At 49.4% G+C, this 23,882-nt stretch overlaps 1 protein-coding gene and 1 pseudogene across 20 annotated transcripts in view; both read right to left on the reverse strand.

Annotated features, from left to right (window-relative positions):
• Positions 1-23,385, reverse strand: part of ODF2 (outer dense fiber of sperm tails 2) — a 35,789-nt gene extending 12,404 nt beyond the window's left edge. The window contains exons 1-14 of one of the 20 annotated variants that reach the window (XM_025475332.2): positions 23,333-23,354; positions 21,397-21,632; positions 19,996-20,086; positions 18,989-19,105; positions 18,583-18,708; positions 11,734-11,904; positions 10,649-10,809; positions 9,706-9,835; positions 8,937-9,068; positions 3,821-3,892; positions 1,902-1,973; positions 1,662-1,778; positions 855-1,040; positions 272-381 (exon numbers count right to left, since the gene is read on the reverse strand). In XM_025475332.2, coding sequence (XP_025331117.1) covers positions 272-381; positions 855-1,040; positions 1,662-1,778; positions 1,902-1,973; positions 3,821-3,892; positions 8,937-9,068; positions 9,706-9,835; positions 10,649-10,809; positions 11,734-11,904; positions 18,583-18,708; positions 18,989-19,105; positions 19,996-20,086; positions 21,397-21,428 — 1,517 coding nt within the window. In that variant the 5' untranslated portion in view covers positions 21,429-21,632; positions 23,333-23,354. Of the gene's footprint in view, positions 1-271; positions 382-854; positions 1,041-1,661; positions 1,779-1,901; positions 1,974-3,820; positions 3,893-8,936; positions 9,069-9,705; positions 9,836-10,648; positions 10,810-11,733; positions 11,905-18,582; positions 18,709-18,988; positions 19,143-19,995; positions 20,087-21,396; positions 21,633-21,828; positions 21,849-22,360; positions 22,512-22,693; positions 22,873-23,332 lie in introns of those variants that run through there. The other 19 variants (XM_025475330.1, XM_025475331.3, XM_025475333.2 and 16 more) reach the window with 19 other exon arrangements.
• On the reverse strand, positions 7,716-7,819 carry LOC112677729 (U2 spliceosomal RNA; annotated as a pseudogene).
• Positions 23,386-23,882: the final 497 nt, after the last annotated feature.

Consider the following 23,882-nt stretch of genomic DNA (forward strand, 5'->3'; position numbering starts at 1 on the left):
TTTGCCCCCTACTCTGACCTACCAACTGCTAGGCAAAACAGCTGCTGTCACTGGGCAGACAATAGAGAGAAGACATGGCATTTCCAGTGGCTCCTGGACCTCTGTGAGCAGAGAAGCCCAGCCCCTCCACATTGACGGCCAGGGCTGCCACACCTCAGCCCAATGCAGCCCCTGACGGGTGAGACTACACAGCAGCTGTGAGGGTGCTGGGACCCGCCTTGTATGCCCTTTTCCCTCAATAGCCCACGTGCCCTCCTCTAAACACACGTACTCGTTCAGGACGATAATTTCCAACTCGAGGTCTCCCTTGTCTTTCACAACTTGATTGTAGCGGCTCCTCCATGATTCCAGAGTGGATAAAGCTTCAGCGACATAAAGATCCTGGGAACATGGGACCACAGGACCCGTCAGCCCCGTGATGGGTCAGCACTGAGGCCGAGGGAGCGGGGGGCTGGGCTCACCTGGATGACTCCTCACCCCCACAGTCCCTTTCCAGAGACACCAAGGGTGACTGAGCCCAGCTGTTAGCTTCTACATTTCTAGCAATAACATGCACTTTACTTGGAAATCCTTCTTAACTATCATTCCCACACGATATTGACTAAAATGTCCCCTTCAGGGTCTCCAGCCAGCCGCCCACCCTGCTTTCATCCTTTTACCATTTACTCACACACTGCCGCCCCTCGCCCCAGGACATTTGCCCTTTCCACCATCACCAACCCTCCGATCACAGCCAGCTCACAGCCAGTGGCTACCGCCTAGCCAGCACTGCCTAGCCAGCACTGATACCTCTACCCTCTTCGCCCTCCACCCCCATCCCAACCCCGTGGCCACCCTCAGGGAAGGCCCGCCACCTTGTCAGCAAGTTGCACATGCAGCTGCTCAGCATACTCCTCACTCTTCTCAGCTCGTTCCTTCTGGGCTCGGATGGCCTTCTTTAAGGTTTCTTTGTCTCGGTCTCCCTTTTGCTTTAATTCCTTCAGCTGCTCCATGATGGCCTCCACTTCTGCCTTGTGCTGGTTCCCACTGCGCTCCAGGTTCTTGGAGGGGAGGGCCGGAAGCAGGGGATGGCGGGGAGAGAAGAGTGGTGGGGAGCGAGGGGAAAGAGGACCAGCAAAAAGAGAGGATGGTGGAGAAGGAAAGAGAAAATGGGTCACCAACTGTGTGGGGGCTTAGGGCTCTCCAAATGCAGGCCAGGGATAGGGGCCATTCCCAGCTCCCCATGGCACCTCTCCAGATCACTAAACCCATCGAGTCTTAATGCTAGGACAGGACTCTTCTGGAATCCTTCCTTCAACTTCCAACACTGTGGTCAGAAGAATCTCTCAGTCACTTGGCAGAGCCTGACCTCAGAGGGTCCCTGGCTCACACAGGCAAGCAGCATTTGAGACCATTCCCTCCCCAGGGGTAGGCCTGAGGGCCTAAGGGATTAATTGATTGGCCCTGGGTCATGACACTGAACCCAGTCACTGGAGGGAAGGGTACCCAGGGCCTCTAGGGTCCACTGCTCTTGCCTCTGTCCCAGAATCTCTCTGAAGCAGGATCTCATTGGCAGCAAGTACCCCGTAAACCTTTGGGGCCAAGCCTTCCTGAGTGTGGCTCACGGCCCTGGGACTGCCATGCCCTGCCCTTCCTTCCCCACCAGTGGGGCCAGCAGGTACCTTGATCTGCATGCATAGGCGACTGTTCTCTGCCTCTTTGCACCGGAGCTGTGCCTGCAAATGCCCACGCATGGACTCCATGGATTTAGAAAGCTCGGATGCTGTCTTCGCTTGAGCCTTTGTGGAGAGATGGAGAAAGTGACAGAGCCAGCATTTGAACCCCTGTTTCCAATTCCAATGTACACTCTATACACTAAGCTCTACTGGCTCATTAGGAAGAGTAACTGTCAGGGATGGTACCTTCTCACATTGTATTTCCTGGAGTAGCTCTTCTACCTCCTTGTCCTTGTCTTGCAGTAGTAACAGCAGGCGCTAGAGAGAACATACACTGTCATGAGCCCCCAGGGAAGGGCAAAGAAGCCAGGCGGGGGGTGGGGGTGGGGGGGTTGGGGTGGGGACAGCAACTCCTATGGTGCCTGGCCACCAGGGCCCAAGGTCCCAAATACACTGGCCCATGCCACAAAGATCCTAGCAGGAAGCACTCAGCATCTGCATTAAAAATTTTTTAAGACTTTATTTATTTATTCATGAGAGACAGACAGAGAGAGAGAGAGGCAGAGACACAGGCAGAGGGAGAAGCAGGATCCAGGCAGGGAGCCTGACGTGGGACTCGATCCCAAGTCTCCAGGGTGTGAACTGAAGGCAGTGCTAAATCGCTGAGCCACCCGGGCTTCCCTGTATTAAATATTTAAGATGACAAGCAGGTATTGATTTTACAATGTATTTTTTTAATTTTTAATTTATTTATGATAGTCACATAGAGAGAGAGACAGAGACACAGGCAGAGGGAGAAGCAGGCTCCATGCACTGGGAGCCTGACGTGGGATTCGATCCCGGGTCTCCAGGATTGCGCCCTGGGCCAAAGGCAGGCGCTAAACTGCTGTGCCACCCAGGGTTCCCTGATTTTGCAATTTAAAATAATGTTAGGGACGCCTGGGTGGCTCAGTCCGTTAAGCGTTCAAGTCTCGATCTCAGCTCAAGTCTTGATCTCAGCGTTGTGAGTTCAAGCCCCATGTTGGGCTCCATGCTGTGGAGCCTACTTAATAAATAATAATAATTTAAAAATAAATAGATAAAGGCGCCCAGGTGGCTCAGGCAGTTAAACATCTGACTCTTGCTTTCAGCTCAGGTCATGATTTCAGGGTCATGAAAAGGAGACTGGAGTCAGGCTCCCCCCTCAGTGGGAAGTCTACTTCAAGATTCGCTCCCTCTGCCCCTCCCCCAACTCATGTGTGCCCCCTTTCCCCGTCATAAATAAATAAATAAATCTCCTCCTCTCTCAAACAAATACATCTTAAAAATAAACAAATAAGTAAAATAATGTTAGCTGTGGAAAACAATGAAAAACAAAAAACATGCTAAAGAATCTCTATAATTAATTCCCCAGCCAAAGACAAATGGCTAATATGCATTAAAAAGTCTTATGCATTTTGTTCCATAACCTTCAATCCCACAACATTTACCATACTGTGCTTAAATCTTCTATATCTTTTGAAAAGGCAGCTTAAAGTTTTAACTTACTGATGTTCATAATTTGATTCCCAGCCTCTCAAACTGAGGAGATAGACTTAGGCATCATCCCCTTCACTGCCAAATCTCCCATCATGATGTTCTGAGAGGCATTAAGGACCAAGGGCCAAACCCTTGGAGACTCACGAGGGCATTCATACCTAAAATGCTCCAAAAGGCTTTGGAGTTAACTCAGTGAACTTTTTGTACAGGTCAGCCAGTCATTTCCCAATTTATCTGGCCTCAGATCACTACCTGCTTTTGTGTCTGGCACCCATTAACATTGTGAGGAACTTAGGGTTCCATGGACCAGACTTTGGAGTATGCCGCCTTGGGAGTGATTTCTAGAAGTGGAACTGTTGAGTCAAAGTCTTTTGAATCCATAATACAAATATGGTTAATTCAAGCAACAGACTCTGATGGTTAGTAAATCCAGCAGCAGCAGTTCTTATGTTGTGTTCAGTGTCGTAGTTCAAGCTAGACAAGCCCAGCGGAGCAGGCAGGATAGGGGACATCAGCCCATTTTACAGATCATGAAACTAAGGCGCAAAGAATTATCAGAGCCAGGCTCCAGCACTACTGCATTGGGCCAGCCCCTCAGCGCACTGTCGCCTATAAGCCACTAGAGCCGGCAGGGGGCGCTGTGTTACCGCTTTCTCTGAGTCCGCCTCCGCCAGCCGTTTTAGTAGAGCTCCTTGTTGCTCCATCAGCCTTTCGGAATCCTTCAAGGGAAGACAGACAGAACCAGGGGTTAAGCAATGAACCCAGATGTCTACATCCTCCGGATTCTCTTTCTTTTCCAAAATTTATATTTCCAATTATAGGAGTCATAAATAAATTGCAATCATTATAAAATATTCAGTGAACCAGTAATGCTAAAGTTCCCTCATCCACCTCCAAACCCCACTTTACTGTTATTAGTTTGATTAGGGTCCTGCCCATCCTCTCTCTATGCATTTATATATAGATACACCTAGAGAAATAGCACCTTTTACAGGTCGGGGAGCGGGGAGGAGAAGGATCTATGGGTGATCTTACCAAAATGATAACATATTGTATTTCTGTGCTACTACTTGAATTTTTTAGAAACAGCTCTATTGAGGGGCACCTGGCTGGCTCAGTGTGGGTGGAATGAGTGACTCTTGATCTTGGGGTTGTGAGTTTGAGCCCCACGTTGGGTGTAGATATGACTTAAATTTTTTTTTTTAATCTTAAAAACAAACAAATAAACAGGCATGCCTGGGTGGCTCAGTCAGTTAAGCGTCTGCATTCAGCTCAGGTCATGATCTCAGGGTCCTGGGATGGAGACCCAAGGCAGGCTTCCTGCTCAGCGGGGAGTCTGCTTCTCCCTCTCCTTCTGCCTCTCCCCCCTGCTTATGTTCTCTCTCAAATAAATAAAATCTAAAAAACAAACAAACAAACAAACAAACAAGGGCCCCAGGTGGCTCAGTCGGTTAAGTGTCTGCCTTTGGTTCAGGTCATGATCTCTGGGTTCTGAGATAGAGCCCCACATAGGACTCCCTTCTCAGTGGGAAATCTGTTTCTCCCTCTCCCTCATGTTCTATCTCTCTCCCAAATAAATAAATAAGAATCTTTATTTTTATTTTTTTTAAAGATTTTATTTTATTTATTCATAGAGACAGAGAGAGAGAGAGGCAGAGACACAGGCAGAGGGAGAAGCAGGCACCACACAGAGAGCCTGACGTGGGACTCGATCCCGGGTCTCCAGGATCATGCCCTGGGCTGCAGGCGGTGCTAAACCGCTGCGCCACCGGGGCTGCCCTAAATAAGAATCTTTAAAAAACAAACAGCTTTATTGAGATAAAAATTCGGATACTATGCACAACTCAATGGTTTTTGGCATATTACATTATTAATGTTTTAAATTGTGGTAAAACATTCATAACATAAACCTTGCCAGGGGTACCTGGAAGGCTGAGTCAGTTAAGTATCTGCCTTTGGCCCAGGTCATGATCCCAGGATCCTGGTATGGGGCTCCCTGCTTACCTGAGTCTGCCTCTCCCTCTGTCCTCCTCGCTGCCCCCCTGTGCTTGCATGTTTTCTTTCTTTCTCTCTCTCTCTCTCTCTTTCTGTCTCTCTCTCTCTTTTTCTCAAATAAATAAATAAAATCATTTAAAAAAAAAAAAGCAGAACATAAATCTTGCCATTTGAACCATTTTTAAGTGTAAATCTCAGTGGCATATAGTACATTCACAATATTGTGCAACCATCACTACTCGCTCGTTCCAGAACATTTTCAACATCCCAAAGGAAAGCCTGTAACTGTTAAAGCAATCTCCATGTCCCCCTCCTCCAGCCACCAGTAATCCCTAAATGCCTTCTCTCTAACATGCCATTGCATTTTTAACCTCTCCCTATGCATAACCTCCGGGTGATGAGGCTGTTCCCAGGTTGCACAACTGCAAACACTGTAGCAATGGACAGGCATGTACAGTGTCTCTTTAGGGTTGATACCAAGAGGAGGAATGCCTGGGCCAGGTTTGTGAGCTGAAATGACCTACAAAGTGCCTGCACAGATTTGCATTGCCACAGGCAGGACAGGAGGGCCCTGGGCAGCAGGCTAGTCTTTGCCAGCAGGACTCCTGCTGTTTTAGCTTGCATTTTTCTAATTATTCATATGTTTATCAGTCACTGACTTCCCTCTTCCCCCAAATGTCTACTCATACCCATCTTCCCAGTAGACCGTGTCTGTGAACCTTCTCTAGTCTTCTCTAGAGGGGGGCTTGCCCTCCCTTTTCTTCCCAGGCTCACAGGTTCCCTTCACAAGCCAGGACAGGACTGGGAGAGGAGACAAGCCAGCATCGTGGTTTCTCCAACAACAGGAAGAGGCACAGAACACAGGATGAAAGCTTAGGACTGATGCTGCTCTCACTACCCTTTATGCCATGTCTTCTGAACTTCTGGACACCACACAAACAGTCTCACCAAATCCCCCATTTTAAGGAGCCATGCACCACACCCATTCTACAGAAGAGATGGAGGCTGGGAGAAGTGAGGTGAGCTGTGTGAGATCACCAACTGGAAATGGCAGAGGTGGGCCCTAAGCCAACTGACTCCACAGCCAGGGCAAACTCCCATCCACTGAGCCTCCCTAGCAAGCACTGAGATTGAGGCGAGGGGGCTCCCCTCCCAAGTGGACATGGGCAGGAAGAGACGAGAGTCTGGACTGAACAGGGAGCATCTGCTGTGGGTGGGAAGTCCTCCCTGCTGGCTGACCCTTCATCTCCAATGAGAGATTCTGGGATCCGAGGACAGTAGATGCTAAGAAGTCAGAAAGGAAAAAACAGGGTAGAAAAAGGTTTCCTGGGGGTCCCAGTCCCAGGACAAACAGCAACAGCACCTACCACTTACCAAGCACCTATCATGTGCCAGGCAGTGTGCCACTCCCTCATCTGTACTCACATGATGCCATGTGGAAGATGATATTCTCCTTTTACAGGTGGGAAAACTGAGGCCCAGAGACGATAAAATTGCCCACCCAAGAACATTGAGCCAGACATTAAATAAAGATATTATTAATTTTAAGAGAATAATTTAGCTGTAACTAATAAAAATGAAAGAAATATACTCTAGGAACTCTCGGGTACACCAGGACACTGTACATGAATGCCCAAAATAACACTGCTTATAACAGCAAATAGAGAATATTTCTCCATCAACTGAAGAAAGGATAAATTGCGGTATCATCTTAAAATACAACACAGCAGTGAAAATGAACTACCTTAGTCCTTGGGGATAAAAATGGATAAATCTCAAAAATACTGAGGGTACTGAGTGGGGGTGCCTGGGGGGCTCAGTGGGTTAAGTGTGCAACTCTTGGTTTTGGCTCAGGTCATGATCTCAGGGTCAAGAGATCGAGCCCAGTGTCGGGCTCCACACTCAGTGTGGAGTCCACTTGAGATTTTCACTCTCTCCCTCTCCTTCTGCCCCTCCCCTGCTCCCTCTCTCAAATAAATAAATAAATAGATCTTTTAAAAAAATATTGAGGGCAAAAAGAAAACTCTGAAGAATACATGTGGAACAAAATTATTTATGTAAGATTTGGAAGCAGGCTAAATAATACTATCTGTTACTCAAGGATGTATATGTAAATAATAAAAATGATAAGATTGGAGATAAAGGATCCCTCTGATAAGCTTATCACCAAAGGAGACAACACAAGGAGGATTTAACTACATGGATAAGATTTTGTTAAGAAAGCCAGCCAGTGACCACACCACTTTATATTACTCTTATTTTTAAAATATTTTTTTGTTCACTTGAGAGAGAGCAAGAGCACAAGCAGTGGGGGAAGGTCAGAGGGACAGGGAGAAGCAGACTCCATGCTGAGTAGGGAGCCTGACACAGGGCTCAACCCCAGGGTCCTGAGACCATGACCTGAGCCGAAGGCAGACATTTAACCAAGTGGGGCACCCAGGTGCCCCACATCTTACTTATTTTAAATACTAATTTCTGGGGGGTCCGTGGGTGGCTCAGTCAGTGGAACATGCGACTTAATCTCAGAGTTGTGAGTTCAAGCCCCAAACTGGGTATAGAGCCCACTTCAAAATTAATTAATTAATTATTAATAATTAAACTGATAAGAACAGATACTACACTTGAGCTTAGGCAAAAGGCCAAGAAACAATTAAAATATTAAATAATTTTTAAAAATCCAAACCAGAAGCTGATAATACTAAAAAAGTAAAATAAACTGGGGCACCTGGGTGGCTCAGTTGGTGAAGCCTCTGCCTTCAGCTTGGGTCATGATCCTGGGATCAAGCCCTGTATCAGGCTCCCTGGTCAGTGGGGAGTCTGTTTTTCTCTCTCCTTCTGCCCTGCACAATCTCTCTCTCAGTGTCAATCTCTCTAATAAATAAATAAAATCTTAAAACAAAAACAAAACCGGGATGCCTGGGTGGCTCAGCTATTGAGCATCTGCCTTTGGCTCACAGTGTGATCCGGGAGTCATGGGATCGAGTTCCATATGGGGCTACCTGCATGGAGCCTGCTTCTCCCTCTGCCTATGTGTCTGCCTCTCTTTCTGTGTCTCTCATGAATAAACAAATAAAATATTTTTTAAAAATGGGGGATCCCTGGGTGACTCAGCGGTTTAGCGCCTGTCTTTGACCCAAGGCGCGATCCTGGAGTCCCGGGATCGAGTCCTGCGTCGGGCTCCCGTCATGGAGCCTGCTTCTCCCTCTGCTTGTGTCTCTGCCTCTCTCTCTCTCTCTCTCTCTCTCTATATATATATATATATATATATCATGAATAAATAAATAAAATCTTTAAAAAATAATAAAAAACAAAAATAAAAACAAAAAACAACCAAACCATACTACAGTTCCTCTTTTGTTTGAACCCAACAGGGAGACAGCTGTTGATACCCAACAGTTTTTCCAGAATCATTTCCTAATATGGAATATTGTTAGGAACCATCTTTAAAGAACACCAAGTGCAACCCTACAGCTGGTGTCCCCTAGCCCTGAACCAAGGGCCCGGCGCCTCCCTGACACCTCAGCAACTCCTGATGCCATCAGCTCCAGCTTCAATGACCACAGCAGCACCCATGTGCTGGGTGTCCAGCACTTCCCGGGAAGACTGTGGCACATATTCCCATGGCCCTCGCAATGTAGGTGCGGAGCGCACTTTCTTATCACAGATGAAGTCCCGAGGTTCCAAGTGGACGGGCCTGTGGTGCTGCAGGGGTTCAGAGGGAGGGAGGGAGGGCAGGCAGCTGTGGCCAGGAGCTAGGAGCTCACTCACCTCTTTGCAGTGCTGTTCCCGCAGCAGGTCTCGGAGGGTGCGGTTGGTCTCTTCAAATGTGCTCAGCTTCTGCAGGAGAAGTTCCTTCTGCCTCGTCAAGGTGTTGATGTCCGTGCAGGTCATTTGTTTCTCCTGGAAGACAGCAAACAGTCTTACAGGATATAGGGGGAGAAGGGGAGAGACGGTGGGGTGGGGGAAGGGGGAGAAAGGAGGAGGCAGTGGAGGGAGGCCCCTCTTAAGAGGCACAGGTGCCAGGAAGCCAGGGTAAGAAACCCTGGGCCGTGTTAACAGGGCCAGAGCAGTCGAGGGCAGGCTTCCTGGAGGAGGTAGGACCTGGAAGGATGGGGGCAGGAGCTGGGTGGGCTGAGAGCAGCAAGTGGGGGAAGGGCTGGGGAGCTCTGTGTGGGCAAGTACAGTGAGGCAGGCTTCCTGGAGGAAGTGGAGGAGGACAACACCTGGTGGCCAATACTTGCAGGAATCAAACTGTGCCTGACACTTGCAGGAATCAAGACTTAAGCCTTGACTCACTATGATCCCAGGAGACCCATGATGAGGTCTCCTCAGACACCCTGGCCACTAGGGGTCATCCTCGAGGATCAGGCCCCAGAAGTGAGAGTGGGGGTGGGAGGCTGAGGAGTTCAGTGTGCCCTCCCCTGGCCCAGAGATGTCATAAAGTCAGCCTGATGACTGCGTAAAGACCCCTCCCCAGCTTGCAATTTGCCCACCCCCGGGCCCAGTCCCAGGCTGGGTGGTTCTGCCCACCACCTACCGTCTTCAGCTTCCCGATAGTATCCTTCAAAGCCATGACTTGCTTGGCAGCAGCAGCTCCATCCATTTCAGCCTCTACCAGCTTGGACATGAGGCACTCCTTCTCCTGCTGGAGGTGTTTCTTCTGAAGCCTGGGGCCAGAGAGAATAGTGCTCTGTGAGCTCTCCCAGGCCCCGGCCCACCCAGAGCTCTGAAGCTCGCCTCACAATGCCCTTCGAGGCTCATCTCCTGGTCAGGGAACAGTGGGGGAGGGGGAGGGATGGCTCCTAGAGGGCTACCTGGGCACCAGAGCAGGGCCTTCACCTCGGGTAACGTTATGCCATCCGTGGCCTTGCTGGCCTCTCGGCCACTAGCATTACCCCTGTCCCTTGCCATCGCCCCAGCCTCGTACCCATCACCTTCAGATCTGCTTTTGATCCATCTCATCTGCTCTTCACACTGGAGCGCAATCTGGCCCCACCACTCTTGGCTTTGAAAACCCTTCCCCGGCTGCTCAATGCAAACTTCACAAAGCGACCTCTGAGAGTGGCCCTTGCCAGCCTCCACGGCCCCCCTGCCCTCTGCCCACCCCTCTCCTGGCACTGGCCTGCTTTCCATCCTTCAGTCGCAAACTGCTTCCCTGGGACCTTCAAGGGAGATCCCTGAATGCCTCCTTCCCTGGGACTCCCAGCTATCTCCTGACCATCCTGCAGGGCTTTCCTTAAATGTCGCTTTTTCAAGAAAGGCTTCCCCACCCCCACTGTACCCTGTGGGGTCCTTGTCCCCTCCCCCGCAACACCCAGCGTAAATCACGAGCGCCAACAAGTAACTAGCTTGCGACGTTGAACGGCTGCGAGTCTGGGCCACGCTGTGACTGGGGGACAGTGCCTGGGCCTGCCTCCATTTCCAGAGCCTGGGACAGGGGCAGGCCAGTGGGAACATCCTCCGGGGCAGGGCCACCTTACATGGTGAAGTCCTTCTCCTCCTTGATGCGCTCGATGTTGTGCCTTAGCACTGTGTTCTCATGCTCAGTCTCGGCCAGCTCGTGGGCCACCTCCTCCAGCTCTTCCTTTCGCTCCTCCAGGAATCTTTTGGCCATCTGGCGCTCACCCTTCTGCATCTTGACCTGTGCAGGAGCACGCAGGCAGGGGCCACTGAGGGGAGGCTCCTCCTCTGCCGCATTGCTAGGTGCATTGCTTTGGACCAGATAAGGGCACCTCTGATTGACCAGATACATAGGTATTTAGGTCCTGTTGGGCACAATCGGAGTTAATCATCACAGAGATGAGGGGCAGACACCATTCATCTCATTTCCTTGTTACTGAGAAAACCGAGTACTGAGAGCCTAAGTGACTTGGGGCCAGAGCCAGGATACAAACCATGTTTCGGCTGGCACACCACAGGAGAGGGGTCACAAAAAGGCCTGCGTTCTGCGGGCTTTGGAGAAAAGTGCTGTGGCCAGGCAGCCAGCCCTAGGTTCTCCAGGTGGGCCTGGTAGCCCCAAATGCAGGGTGAGGAATTAAAGAAACAGGCCACATTAGCAGTCAAGACCTGGATTTCAAGCCAGCTCTGCCACACTCCCGGCTGGGGCCACGGACTTCCAGGTTGTTTCTAATACCATTGTTAGATCCTGTCCAAAGACACAGCCCGCTAACTGAGGACAAACTTTCTCCACCTCTTTAGGACTTTGTTCTCCTTCTAAACTATTATGTCAAATGGGAAACAGAGGTCCCAGTGTCCCAGCCACTTCATCTCCAAAATGGGGACAATACCACCACCAGTTTCATTTATTGTTGTGACATGTCAGACCAGGGCATCCATACAGAGCACCAGGAGGGGTCAGGCCAGGTCCGGGCTAGGTGCTCCCTGTAGAGGGAGCCCGGGTTGCCCAGGGTACCTCCTCAGAGGCATCTAAAGCCCCAGGAGGCTGCTGAGAAGGATGGGAGGACCCACAGGCGGCAGCCTGAAGGAAGCACTCCACCAGGAACTGAGCTGGGTGGTCCATCACATCCTCAGGGCACTAGCTATTCCAGCCCCCCACCTCCCTCACCTCAGACTTGAGACAACCAACCGCATTCATTAGACTGTCAATCTTCTTATCATAACGGTTCATTTTACAGTGACCCGAGTCGTCATCTTCTGTGGAGAGGTCACTTAACCGCATCACCGAGACCAGCTTTTCTGAAGATGGTGGCGTGATCTCCAGACAATGAGGTGGATTCTGATGCAGAGGAGGGAGAGACATGTGAATTCATGAGGCAAGGCCACAAGCTTTGGTTCCAGCATACCTGCTTGTCCGCTGGAGACAGGAAGAACTAAACCGCTGAGGGCCAACCACAGGGACCCAGGACGGACAGCACATCGGGCCCTCTTGATGAAATATTACCTTCCCCATCTCAAGATTCTCTACCAAGAAATAAGCCTGTATTTCAGTGTCAATTTTAAAATAAAGGATAGAACAGACGGGCAAAAGTAGTAATAATACCCCAAGTTGGCAAAGGTTTGGGCAATAGATATTTTCCTATACCAAGGGTAGAAGGGAAATGTGTCAAAAGTCTTTGAAATGAATATGAATGCATGACAGTGGATAGTTGAAAGTAACACAAATCTGCTATAAAAGGTATTTTAGGGACAAGTGGGTAAATTTGAACATGGAGCAGATATATAATAATAAAGTTTTTAGGACTAATCACTGTTATTTTGGTCATATAGAAAAATATTAGAAATAGGACGCCTGGGTGGCTCAGCAGTTGAGTGGTTGCCTTTGGCTCAGGGCATGATCCTGGGGTCCCAGGACTGAGTCCTGCATTGGACTCCCTGCGTGGAGCCTGCTTCTCCCTCTGCCTGTGTCTCTGCCTCTCTGTGTGTGTCTCTCATGAATAAATAAATAAATAATCTTAGGGGATCCCTGGGTGGCTCAGCGGTTTAGCGTCTGCCTTTGGCCCAGGGCGCGATCCTGGAGTCCCAGGATCGAGTCCCACGTCAGGCTCCCGGCATGGGCCTGCTTCTCCCTCCTCCTGTGTCTCTGCCTCTCTCTCTATGTCTATCATAAATAAATAAATATTTTTTTTAAATCTTAAAAAAATAGAAAAATATTAGAAATGCATCCTGAACAATTTAGGGATCAAAGGGTATGAGGTCTGGAATATATTTAAATATATCAACATAAAAATACATTTTTTAAATAAAATGCATGTGCTCCAATGAAAAGTTTATGGAAAGCTGTATAACACTTTGCTTGTAAGATTCCAGATAGAAAGTTAACACAGCCTGGGAGCCAGGGTTTCCATGGGTTTTTGATATGTTGAACATGACTCAGTCTATTCTGTTGCATTAAGTAATTGCTATTTCTCACTTTCCGTACAGTTCTGTGCTCCTTTTAAGCTTAAAAAACCTTCCAGTTTCCAGGGGAAGAAGAATAAAAGAAGTATTCAGTAAAAGAGTAACTCTCATGCCAAACAAGTAGGACATACAGGGTACGATTTTAAAACTGCATGTGCCCTTCGTCCTGGCAATTCTATTTCTACAGACTTATCAAGAATACCTACGAATATGAATGAATATTTAAAACCAAGGCAAGGATAGATACAGATGACAAGATAGTATTAGTTAAATACATCATAGTACAGGGTCATCTGGGTAGCTGTCAGTTAAGTGTCTACCTGGGCTCAGGTCATGATCCCAGGGTCCTGGGATCAAGTCCCACATTGGACACCCTGCTCAGTGGGGAGTTTGCTTCTCCCTTTTCCTCTGCCTCTCTCCCCTGCTCATGCTTGCTCTCTCTCAAATAAATAAAATCTTAAAAATAAATAAATACATCACAGTACAAATACACAATGGAATACTGCCTTAAAAAAATAACATGCAGTGTAAATATAGCCAAATATATTTTAAAAGAATATGATGAAAAATAAATAAATAAAATTTAAAAAGAATACAATAAGTAAAATATGATCCCATTGTTACAAAAATCAAAATAAGGAGTCTCTTCACAAGAAAAGATCAGGTAGGCTTCCACCTAGAAGTTCCAGAGCTCTTCTCAGAGTGATGGGATGACGGGTGTCTTTTACTTTCTTCCTTGTGGTTTGGATTTTCTAATTTTTCAACAGTAACTATACACTACTTTTTTAAGACAAAAAGTTTGCAATATTTAAAAGGATGATAATAGAACAAAATATAGTATGATGACAATATTTGAAAACCCAAAACTATGCATAGGAAAAAGTGTGACACTAAATATACCAAAATATTAGCAGTTTCAGGAGGGTGGTTCCCCTGGGGAGTGGCAATGATAGCCATCAGGGGAGCACTTGGGTAGCTCAGTGGTTGAGCGCCTGCCTCCCCAGAGGGGAGCTTCTGGGGAAGCTGGTGATGATGGGGTTTCTTAAGTGAGGTAGTAGTTACACAGGTGTATTCTGTTTATAAATATTCATCAATCGGGCAGCCCTGGTGGCGCAGCGGTTTAGCACCGCCTGCAGCTCAAGGTGTGATCCTGGAGACCGGGGATCAAGTCCCACATCAGGCTCCTTGCATAGCATGGAGCCTGCTTCTCCCTCTGCCTGTGTCTCTGCATCTCTCTCTCTCTCTGTGTCTCTCATGAATAAATAAAATCTTCTAAACAATAAATAAATAAATAAATAAATATTCATCAATCAAGCAATACACTTTTTATGTGTGTATTTTCCTAGCTTTTCATAAAAAGTTTTTGAAACTTAATAGCAGCCACATTAGAGTGGTAACGTTACAGGTGATGGTCTACTTGTCTGTATTTTCAACATTCCATAATAAAAATAGATCACTTTTATTTTTTTTTAAAGATTTTTTTATTTATTTATTCATGAGAGACAGAGAGAGAGAGAGAGAGAGAGAGGCAGAGACACAGGCAGAGGGAGAAGTAGGCTCCACGCAGGGAGCCTGACACGGGACTCGATCCCAGGTCTCCAGGATGGCCTTGGGCTGAAGGCAGCACTAAACCGCTGAGCCATCTGGGCTGCCCTAGATCACTTTTAATAATAGGGTAGAGAGGGGGATCCCTGGGTGGCTCAGCAGTTCAGTGCCTGCCTTTGGCCCAGGGCATGATCCTGGAGTCCCGGGATCGAGTCCCCCGTCGGGCTTCTAGTATGGAGCCTGCTTCTCCCTCCTCCTGTGTCTCTGCCTCTCTCTATGTATATCATGAATAAATAAATAAAATCTTTTAAAAATATAATAATAATAATAGGGTAGAGAAAAATCCCAGATCTCTTTTCTCCCCACGATGATCAATCTTCTATACCAGAAGGGGTTTTAAAAAATCAAACAAGAGGGATGCCTGAGTGGCTCGGAGGTTGGGCGGCTGCCTTTGGCTCAGGGCATGATCCCGGATTCCCGGGTTCGTGTCCCACATCAGGCTCACTGCATGGAGCCTGCTTCTCCTTCTGCCTGTGTCTCTGCCTCTCTCTTTCTGTGTCTCTCATGAACAAATAAATAAAAATCTTAAAAAAAAAAAAATCAGGGATCCCTGGGTGGCGCAGCGGTTTGGCGCCTGCCTTTGGCCCAGGGTGCGATCCTGGAGACCCGGGATCGAATCCCACGTCAGGCTCCCGGTGCATGGAGCCTGCTTCTCCCTCTGCCTGTGTCTCTGCCTCTCTCTCTCTCTCTCTCTGTGTGACTATCATAAATAAATTTAAAAAAAATTAAAAAATAAAATAAAAAATAAAAAATAAAAAATAAATCAAACAAGAATCTCCACATGTACATAGCAGCTTCTGGGGTCCATGTCCAGCTCACTCAATATTTCCTCCTTGTAGGGTCTCTCTCCCTTGTCCAAAATGGAAAGGGCCAGCGTAGCCTTTTCCCAGAAACATAAAACACCACTGAGAAGAGGGAAAGGCACTGGCTTAAGAGGGCAGAATGAAATACAGCTGCTATTTGAGAAATAAGTCACTTCTCTGGGCTCCTCCATTTCTAGAATTATGTGGCTCCAGGACTGAAAGTGGACATTGAGCTTTCCAAGGGGTACCACAGCTCCTAGCAACCTAGGTCAACAGGGACATCAATTTCCATAGTGGTATCTTCAATGTATACTTCAAAGCTACTAAGTCTTTTCTGTTTTTTTAAAAAGCATATTTTTTAAAGATTTTTTAATGTAATCTCTACCACTAATGTGGAGCGTGAATTTAAGACCCCAAGATCAAGAGTCACGCACTCCACCAACTGAGCCAGCCAAGTGCCCCTCAAAAGCATTTTTAATTGTATGCTTGCTTTAATGAAATTCAAGCAGACCATAAAAAAATAAATCATTAAAGCCCCCTACACCCTAGAAGTAATCACTACTTATTACTTCTTGTATATCTTTCCAGAAAGTGTTATGCATAAACAAACACATGTATATACACATAGATACAGATGTCCTTTTTATTTTATTTCTTTTTTCTTTTTTTGAAGTAATTTCTATGCCCAAACTCATAATAACTCCACGATTAAGAGTAGCATGCTCTTCAGACTATGCCAGCCAAATGCCCCACAGATGTTCTTTTTTGCACAAATAGGGCCAAACTCTACATGATGTGTGGCTCCGTGCTTCATTATCATATATAAATATCTACCTTTGGTTGTATAGATGTACATTGTATGGATGTATCATAATTCACCAGTACCCTCCTAATAAACATTTGGGTTTTTCCAGTTTTTCTCTCTTACAAATATCTTTATACATGATCCCTGTACTCTTCTGTGGTTTTTTAAGGATAATTTCCTAAGTATAAAACTACAGAATCAGGGATCCCTGGGCGGCGCAGCAGTTTAGCGCCTGCCTTTGGCTCAGGGCGCGATCCTGGAGACCCGGGATCGAATCCCACGTCGGGCTCCCGGTGCATGGAGCCTGCTTCTCCCTCTGCCTATGTCTCTGCCTCTCTCTCTCTCTGTGACTATCATAAATAAATAAAAATTAAAAAAAAAAAAAAAACTACAGAATCAGGGATCCCTGGGTGGCTCAGCAGTTTAGTAGTGTCTGCCTTTGGCCCAGGGCGTGATCCTGGGGTCCTGGGATTGGGTCCCGCATCAAACTCCCTGCATGGAGCCTGCTTCTCCCTCTGCCTGTGTCTCTGCCTTTCTCTCTCTCTCTGTGTCTCTCATGAATAAATAAAATCTTAAAAACAAACAAACAAAAAACACCCTACAGAATCAATTCCTACACATAAAATGATAGCATCCCTGGGTGCCTGGCTGGTTTGGTCAGGGAAACATATAACTTTTGATCTCAGGGGTTGTGTGCTCAAACCCCAAGTGGGGTATAGAGATGACTTGAACATTTAAAAATCTGAAAAAAAAAAATTTAAAAACAACTATAGCATCAATGTTTAGATAAATGCTCTAGAGCCATTAAATGGTTTCACCATCCTCTCCAGTCTAATAAGGTTTGCTGATTTTTCATATGCTTGCCAACAGGAGATACCAATGAGCTTTCCAATTACATTCATTCAACAAAAATTAGGGCTTATGTTTGTTTCCAAAATATAGCTGTTTTTTGGGCAGCTCGGGTGGCTCAGCAGTTTAGCATCACCTTTAGCCCAGGACGTGATCCTGGGAACCCGGGATCGAGTCCCACATCAGGCTCCCTGCACGGAGCCTGCTTCTCCCTCTGCCTGTGTCTCTGCCTCTCTCTCTCTCTCTCTCTCTGTCTCTCGTGAATAAATAAAATCATTTAAAAAATTAAATAAAAAAATAAAAAATAAAATACAGCTATTTTTCATTTACATTTCAGTGATTATTAGGGAGGTACATGTGAAAAATGGAAGACAGCATTTTAATTCCAATCTTTTATATGTATTTATATATATATATGTACGTGTATACACATATATATGTGTGTGTGTGTGTGTGTAGTACTGTGTCCGTACACACACACACACACATACACACACACACACACACTGGTCAGAACACTTTTCACTTATTCCCTAGAATACCCCGTACTCCCTTTGTCTCTTAGGTAAAACTGGTAAATCAGGGAGTCACACTTGTGAAGTAGGACTTCAGAGTAATTTTATTTTTTATTTCTAATTTTAAAAGTAATCAACTATCGGCAAAAGACTGAATGTTTTGGAATGGACCAGGCATCATCATCTCAAAGCAGCCTCAGGTCCTTTTTACTTGTCCCGATAATGAGATCTTTGTCTAAAATGCAGCCAAAACGTCTTGTCTCATCGCTAAGGTTTCTCATTGTAATTGACTAGAAGGTAAGCCTAAGGAAGGTACACCTGCCAGTCTGTAGCTGTCACCCCAGCGCCTGGCAGCATCTGGCACAAGTCTCTAGAAACATAAGCTACAAGAATCACTGCATGGATGGATGGATGGATGGATAGACAAGCAAAACATGTTGAGGCATAGCTAAAAAAAAAAGGACAGTTATTCTCTTGGCACTTTGACTACTAATATGGAAGGCAAGAGATTAATTCCAAAAGTGGTTTTGATGACATCTCTTACAGGGACTACCTCAAAAGAGGTGGTGTTTTCTTAGATATGCACCTGGTCTATATCTGTTTGGTTACGCTTCAGATACTATCACAGTTACATGGGAAAAGACATGTGGCTCCGCACATACAGATCAGAGGCCAAGGGTACATCCTCTAGAATGAGGCCTCCCTCAGCCCTGACTCCAAATCTGCTACTTTCTCTAGGACTTCATCTCTCTGAACCTTGGTTTCCTCATCTGTCCGTGAGGAGAGCAAGAACCACCACATCACAGTGTTGTAAGGACTCAAAAACATTCGCGTACTTCCAGGGTTGAGTCAGACACTCAGTAAACAGGACCTACTGGGACGTCTCTAAGAGCTACAGCCGACCCTGAATCATACCGAGTTTGAGGCCTGCTAGAACCTGACCAGTCCGAGAAGAAAAGCCTGAACAAGAATGAGCCTACCTCCCACTTGCATCCCACATGCCGGGCGGATGATTTTCCAGGGGGCATCCAAGGTACCTTGGTTTTCACCCGGACACTCCGCCGCACATTCACGGTGTCCCCTTTCATTCCGCGCTTATGAGATTTCTGTGGAAAGGGACAAACCCAGGGTCACTTCCCCACACAGCTGGCCGTGGTCTCACTCCGGTGGCATCCACTTCCAACTCTGCAGGGGAGTCTCTTCTGACTAAGGCTACTGCTGCCATTTCTGGATGACAGTGCTGCCTGCCTTCCAACCAGGCAGCTGACCACTGAAAGCAAGTACATTTGTCTCCCAAACCTTTGGAGTTTGAAGCACGAGGAGGCCGTGCTGGGCAGTGTCACCCTGCTCCACAGCCTTCACCTCGCCCGACCGGCATGCTCCTACCTGGCTGTTGGTTGCTGATGGTTTCGGGAGTTTTTTTATGTGGACGTGGACGGGAGTGTTTTCATCCACATGAACATGTAAGGGGGGAGTTGAAGAGCGGTCCTTCATGGTTCGCTTCTGGCAGGCAGGGAAGGATAACACAAAAAAGGTTGATCTGTGGATGAGTAAACTGGCATGAAAAACAGAGCTCACAGCCTCTGGGGGCCACTGAAAGCCTAGCCACCAAGCGAGCAGGACAGCTACCAACTATGGGCATGCAGGCAGGAATCAAGGCAGCAGTGCCATTCAGCAGATGCCCGTAGAGATCCCAGCCGAAGACTACCTGGAAGATCTAGGTCTGCTCAAGAGAGGGGTCTGCAAGACCTGCGGGTTCCACCAAAGAGCCTGAACCCAAGCCCCAGGGTCCTCAGAGCTGACTCTCCTTCCCAGCCTGCTGGAAGGCATAGCTCCTCTGGAGATTTAGTGAGCACAGCTGGAAAGCAGAGGAATCCTTCTGCCCCAGAATCTGAGCTGGGCATGCAGATTAGCATAGGAGACACACAAAATGGTTAGAGTGCAGACTAAATCAGGCAGTAGGCAGGTAAAAGATGGGGAAAACGGACAGCTAAAGGAAGCACTGAGATAAGAAGGTTGTAGAGATTCAGAAGAGAGTACAAGCAGGGCAGAACCCCAGCTACACAGCCCTTGCCCACCATCTGCAACTATACCCTCCCCGTTCTTTTACTTTTATCGTCTTCTTTTTTTGGGAAAATGTGTTCTCAGGACTTCTGGAATTTGAAAGAATTAGGTTAAGACAACTTCCTCACACCCAGCAGCCGTACCGCAGGCAAAAAACAAAATAAAAACAAAACAAAAAAAAACAATCAGCAGGATATGCACGAAAGCACCTAGCAGAGCACTGGGCCACAGCGGTGCCAGCAGGGAAAGGCAGCCCCTGGAAAAGGTGTACAAAAGCATTTCTGGTGGGGCCACAGACCGGAGGGCTGCTCCGTGTGCACGTCACCTACCGTCACAGTCACACTGGGTGCGCCACAAGGTGTCCTCAAGACCTTTTTCTGCGTGAGACTTGTTACTCCGTTCTTCCCACACGATGGAAACCTGCACCCAGGCACAAGAACCAGATTATAAGCAGAAAACTAGGGCTCTTCTATTTCTTAGATCTCCCGAAATTACACACAAGTTCACGGCTAGGAGAACCAGTCTGGAATCACTTGGCTCCCTTTACTGGGCCACCGAACACACATGGTGTGCCCAGCAGGGGGATGGAAACAGGGGGTGATGGGCATTCGCAGAGCTGGCCTCTTAACCTCTGCCGTCGCATCACACGTATTGTGACCTTTTGCTGAAAAGCCTAGCAGTCATCTGGTCTGTCAGGTGACAAAAAAGCAGGCAGCAGGGGAGCAACAGGCAAGGTATTAGTTTGGCCAAGTGTGAAAGTGCCCAGGACTGCACCTGGAGCAGAGGTGGCCCTGGAGAAATGCTCTGTGACAGACATAAAAAGAGCAGCAGGCCCAGGAACAAAGTCCCTATGACTCAAATTCATAAAATTAATAGTCAAATCTTCAAGTCAGATGATGGAAAGTTACTATGTCCCCAAATATTCTACTTGCTACCCTTTAAAATCCTGGGAAGCAGGGTTATTTTTGTTTTGGAGAGTTTTTTTTTTTTTTTTAAATACTATGTGTAATTCATCACATTCATACATAAATAGCCCCCATCACCAGATTTGCAAATACAGCAAAAGTTTAATCTCCAACGTTTGGCAGCAAAGCATCCAAGAATTCCATGATGGAAAGGGACTTGGAAAATTCATTTGATCCATCCCGCTACCTCCAGACACCCTCCAGATAGGACTTCACCCTCTCCACAAATCCTTAGGGGAGAATAACGCAACCTAAAAATGCAACCTAAATAAAAATGCTCGAGCACTTTCGCATGCATCCTGCTGTAGGTGTATCACACTTTGATGAAAAAATATATTTACTGCTCCCTACTCATCATTTTAGGTGAGGAATACCAAGTCTGAGTAGACAGGTTTTTTGTTTTTGTTCCCTGGCCCCTCACTTAAAAGCCAACAGATCTGGGAAATCTGTCTCCCCTTGTGGGCTTGCCATCAAATCACCTGGACTGCATTAACACCTTGTTAACTGCCACCTCCACCTCCTACATTGGGGTTATTTATTTACATGTAGCTTCCTTTCAAAAAGGACCTGGGGAGGGAGGGCTGGGATTGCCAGTGAAAACTTTCTTCCTCCTTCCCTTTAAAAAATGACTTCAACGTTTTGATCCAGACCTTCAATACACAGAATGGGGAACCTGAAATGAGAAGCCTCCAGAGAGCCTGGCCTGGGGGTCCCTGGCCACCTTTCCCTGCCCTTCTGCAGAGGCGCCCCCCACATTGGCAGTACCTGGGGGAGCCGCCTGAGGATGAGGCAGACATGGCTTAGGCATCAAAGCCGCAAAGGTGGGCAATTGGGTCAGCAGGCTCTGCTCAGGGGGACCCAGAGGGGCTTGTCAATGAGAATCTCAGGGGCCCGGCATCAAACGTCCTCTCTGAGGGGAGGAGGGTGGAAGCTTTGGGGGTGGCAGTTGGATGAAAACTTGGGAGGTGCTCCTCTACTGTCCAAGTCGCACAGCAACTGTCCTGCCAAAGTGGAGGGAGATAGGAGAGGCTGAGCGACATGCGGGCCGGGCCGGCGGGTTGGTGGCCGGTGGGTGGGTGGGGAGCACAGAGGGAGCTCCCCTCCCCGGGGAGGGCGGAGAGCGAACTTCGGGGGCAAGGACCACCACGCCCAGGCCCCGCCCAGGAGCGAAGGTGGGTGGGCCGCCAGAGGGAAAACCTGAGGTGCTGGCAGGCGAGCTTGGAGGGCGGGCACAGCTAGGCCCCCAAGTGGGCCCTAAAGGGCCGAACCCAGCGCAGGGAGCTGGAGGGATATTCGGGGCGGGGCCGGGGCAACAGTCTCCTAGGAGAGGGGCGTTCCCGGGAGAACAGAAACCCGGAGAGGACCAGGAGTATTTGAAGGCGGGAGGGGCGGCGGCTGCAAGGGGAAGGGGCGCGGCCGCAGCTGGGTACACTGGGTACCCCCGACCGCTGCGGGAAAATCCTCCCAGGCGCAGCAGCCGGCGGCCGCTGGGATCCAGGGTCCGAGCTGGAGCGGGTCGGCCGCGGGGTGGTGCGCGGGCGGGGGGCACCCCCCTCGCCCCGGTGAGGCCCCCGGACGGGTGATCCCGCTGCCCGGGTCGGCCGCGGGGTGGGGCAGCAACTGCCCGGCCGAGGGCCGCAGCGAGGGAGACGCGGCCGGGGCGACGCCCACCGGCGGGCGGGGGCCGCGGGGCCAGTCTGGTCGGCGGGGAGGAGGGACGACCACCCACCAGCGGGCAGGAGGAAGCCAGGTGCTGCCCATAGAGAGAGGGTGAGGCCCGGCCGGGGGGCGGCAGAGGAGTGAGTCGAGTCCGGCCGGAGGCCAGGTCAGGGGGAGGGGCCGGCCCGCCCGTTAGCCCGAGCAGGAGGAGGCCCGCGCCGGGGGGCGGGGCAGGGGCCACATTCCGACGGGAGCCGGACGAGCGCGCCCGGAGCTGGAGGCGGGGGCCGGGGGCGGCGGGGGCCGGGGCCGGCGGGGGCCGTGCCGCCCGTGGGGACCGGGCCCGCCGGTGGCCGCAGAGCGCCCGGAGCGCCCGGGGTCCCGCCTGCCGGCGGCCTCTCACCAGGAGCGACACGGCTGCGCCCAGAAACGTCTCCTTATGAAGTCGTTGAAGTCGGAGGCCGGGGTCGTGCCATGGAGACGCCGCGGCGGATGCAGTCCGGCTCCCGCGGCGACTCCTCCCCGCTTCCGCCTCCTTTTCCGACACCCGGTCGGCAGCTCGCCCATTGGCCAGTTCAAACCCCCCCGGGAGCCTCTCGGGTTTCGCCATTTAGGCCCGGCCCCCGGCGTCACAGAGACGCCCCGCCCCGCCCCGCCCGGAGCCCCGCCCACATCCCCGCCCACGCCCAGGCCACGCGTCCCGTCGCCGTGGAGACGCGCGACGCCACCGGAGGGCCTGGCCTCGGCTCGCCCCGCCGTTCAAGGCCCCGCTGACCCTGCGCCATTTTTACCCGATCGTGGTTCTCCTCGAGTTCCCTAACTCGAAGGAGCGCTAAGACTCTATCCTGGGCCCGCTGATGCGTGTTAGGAACCTGGGTTTCAGGCGGGGGGACAAGGAACCCATGTGTGGCTGGAGCTACGCGCTGCTTCTGGAAATCCAGCCCTGCCGACACCTCACGCACACTCTCCCTCTTCCACAGCGCCTCCTTGTCCCGCCCCTCACCGCCCCCCAGCACCCCGGGTGCCGCCGTGGGTTACAGACCTACTTTGATGAGGTTCTCGCTGGGCCGCCATCTTCTCAACTATGCTTCTCTGTCGACCAATCAAGGGGGGCTGTCACGTGGCTGCTCCCCGCGCCGCCCTGGATTCTGGGCGCCTTTAACATCCTCAGGCCAACCTGGCCCCAATCCCTCGGCGTCCTCGTGTCCATGACTCTCCCCTGCGCCTCAGCCATGTACCCACAGGGCCACACAACTGGTCCACGTGAAATCTCAAATTCCAGCTTCCCACCCACTACCCCCTCCACATAGTGCCTGCTTTTCTGGCTTCGCTTTCATCGGCTAAGGCTCACCACATCCATTCCCCGGTGTTAGAGGGCCTTCCCCGTCCGTTCATTTTCTCCCTGAGGTTCTGCAAGGATGATACCCACACATCATTGCCTCCACCTTCACCTGAGCCCTCACCACCACTTAGAATTGTTCCACTTGTCCCTCCATCCGTCTCCCCAAGTGGCTTCTCCAGACCTCTGCCTCTTACCGTATTCCAACTCTCCTTTTTCATAGAGAAAAAAAAAAAAAAAAAAAAAAAGCCAT

Source organism: Canis lupus, chromosome 9 (genome assembly GCF_003254725.2).
Source record: "Canis lupus dingo isolate Sandy chromosome 9, ASM325472v2, whole genome shotgun sequence".
Taxonomy (NCBI): domain Eukaryota; kingdom Metazoa; phylum Chordata; class Mammalia; order Carnivora; family Canidae; genus Canis; species Canis lupus.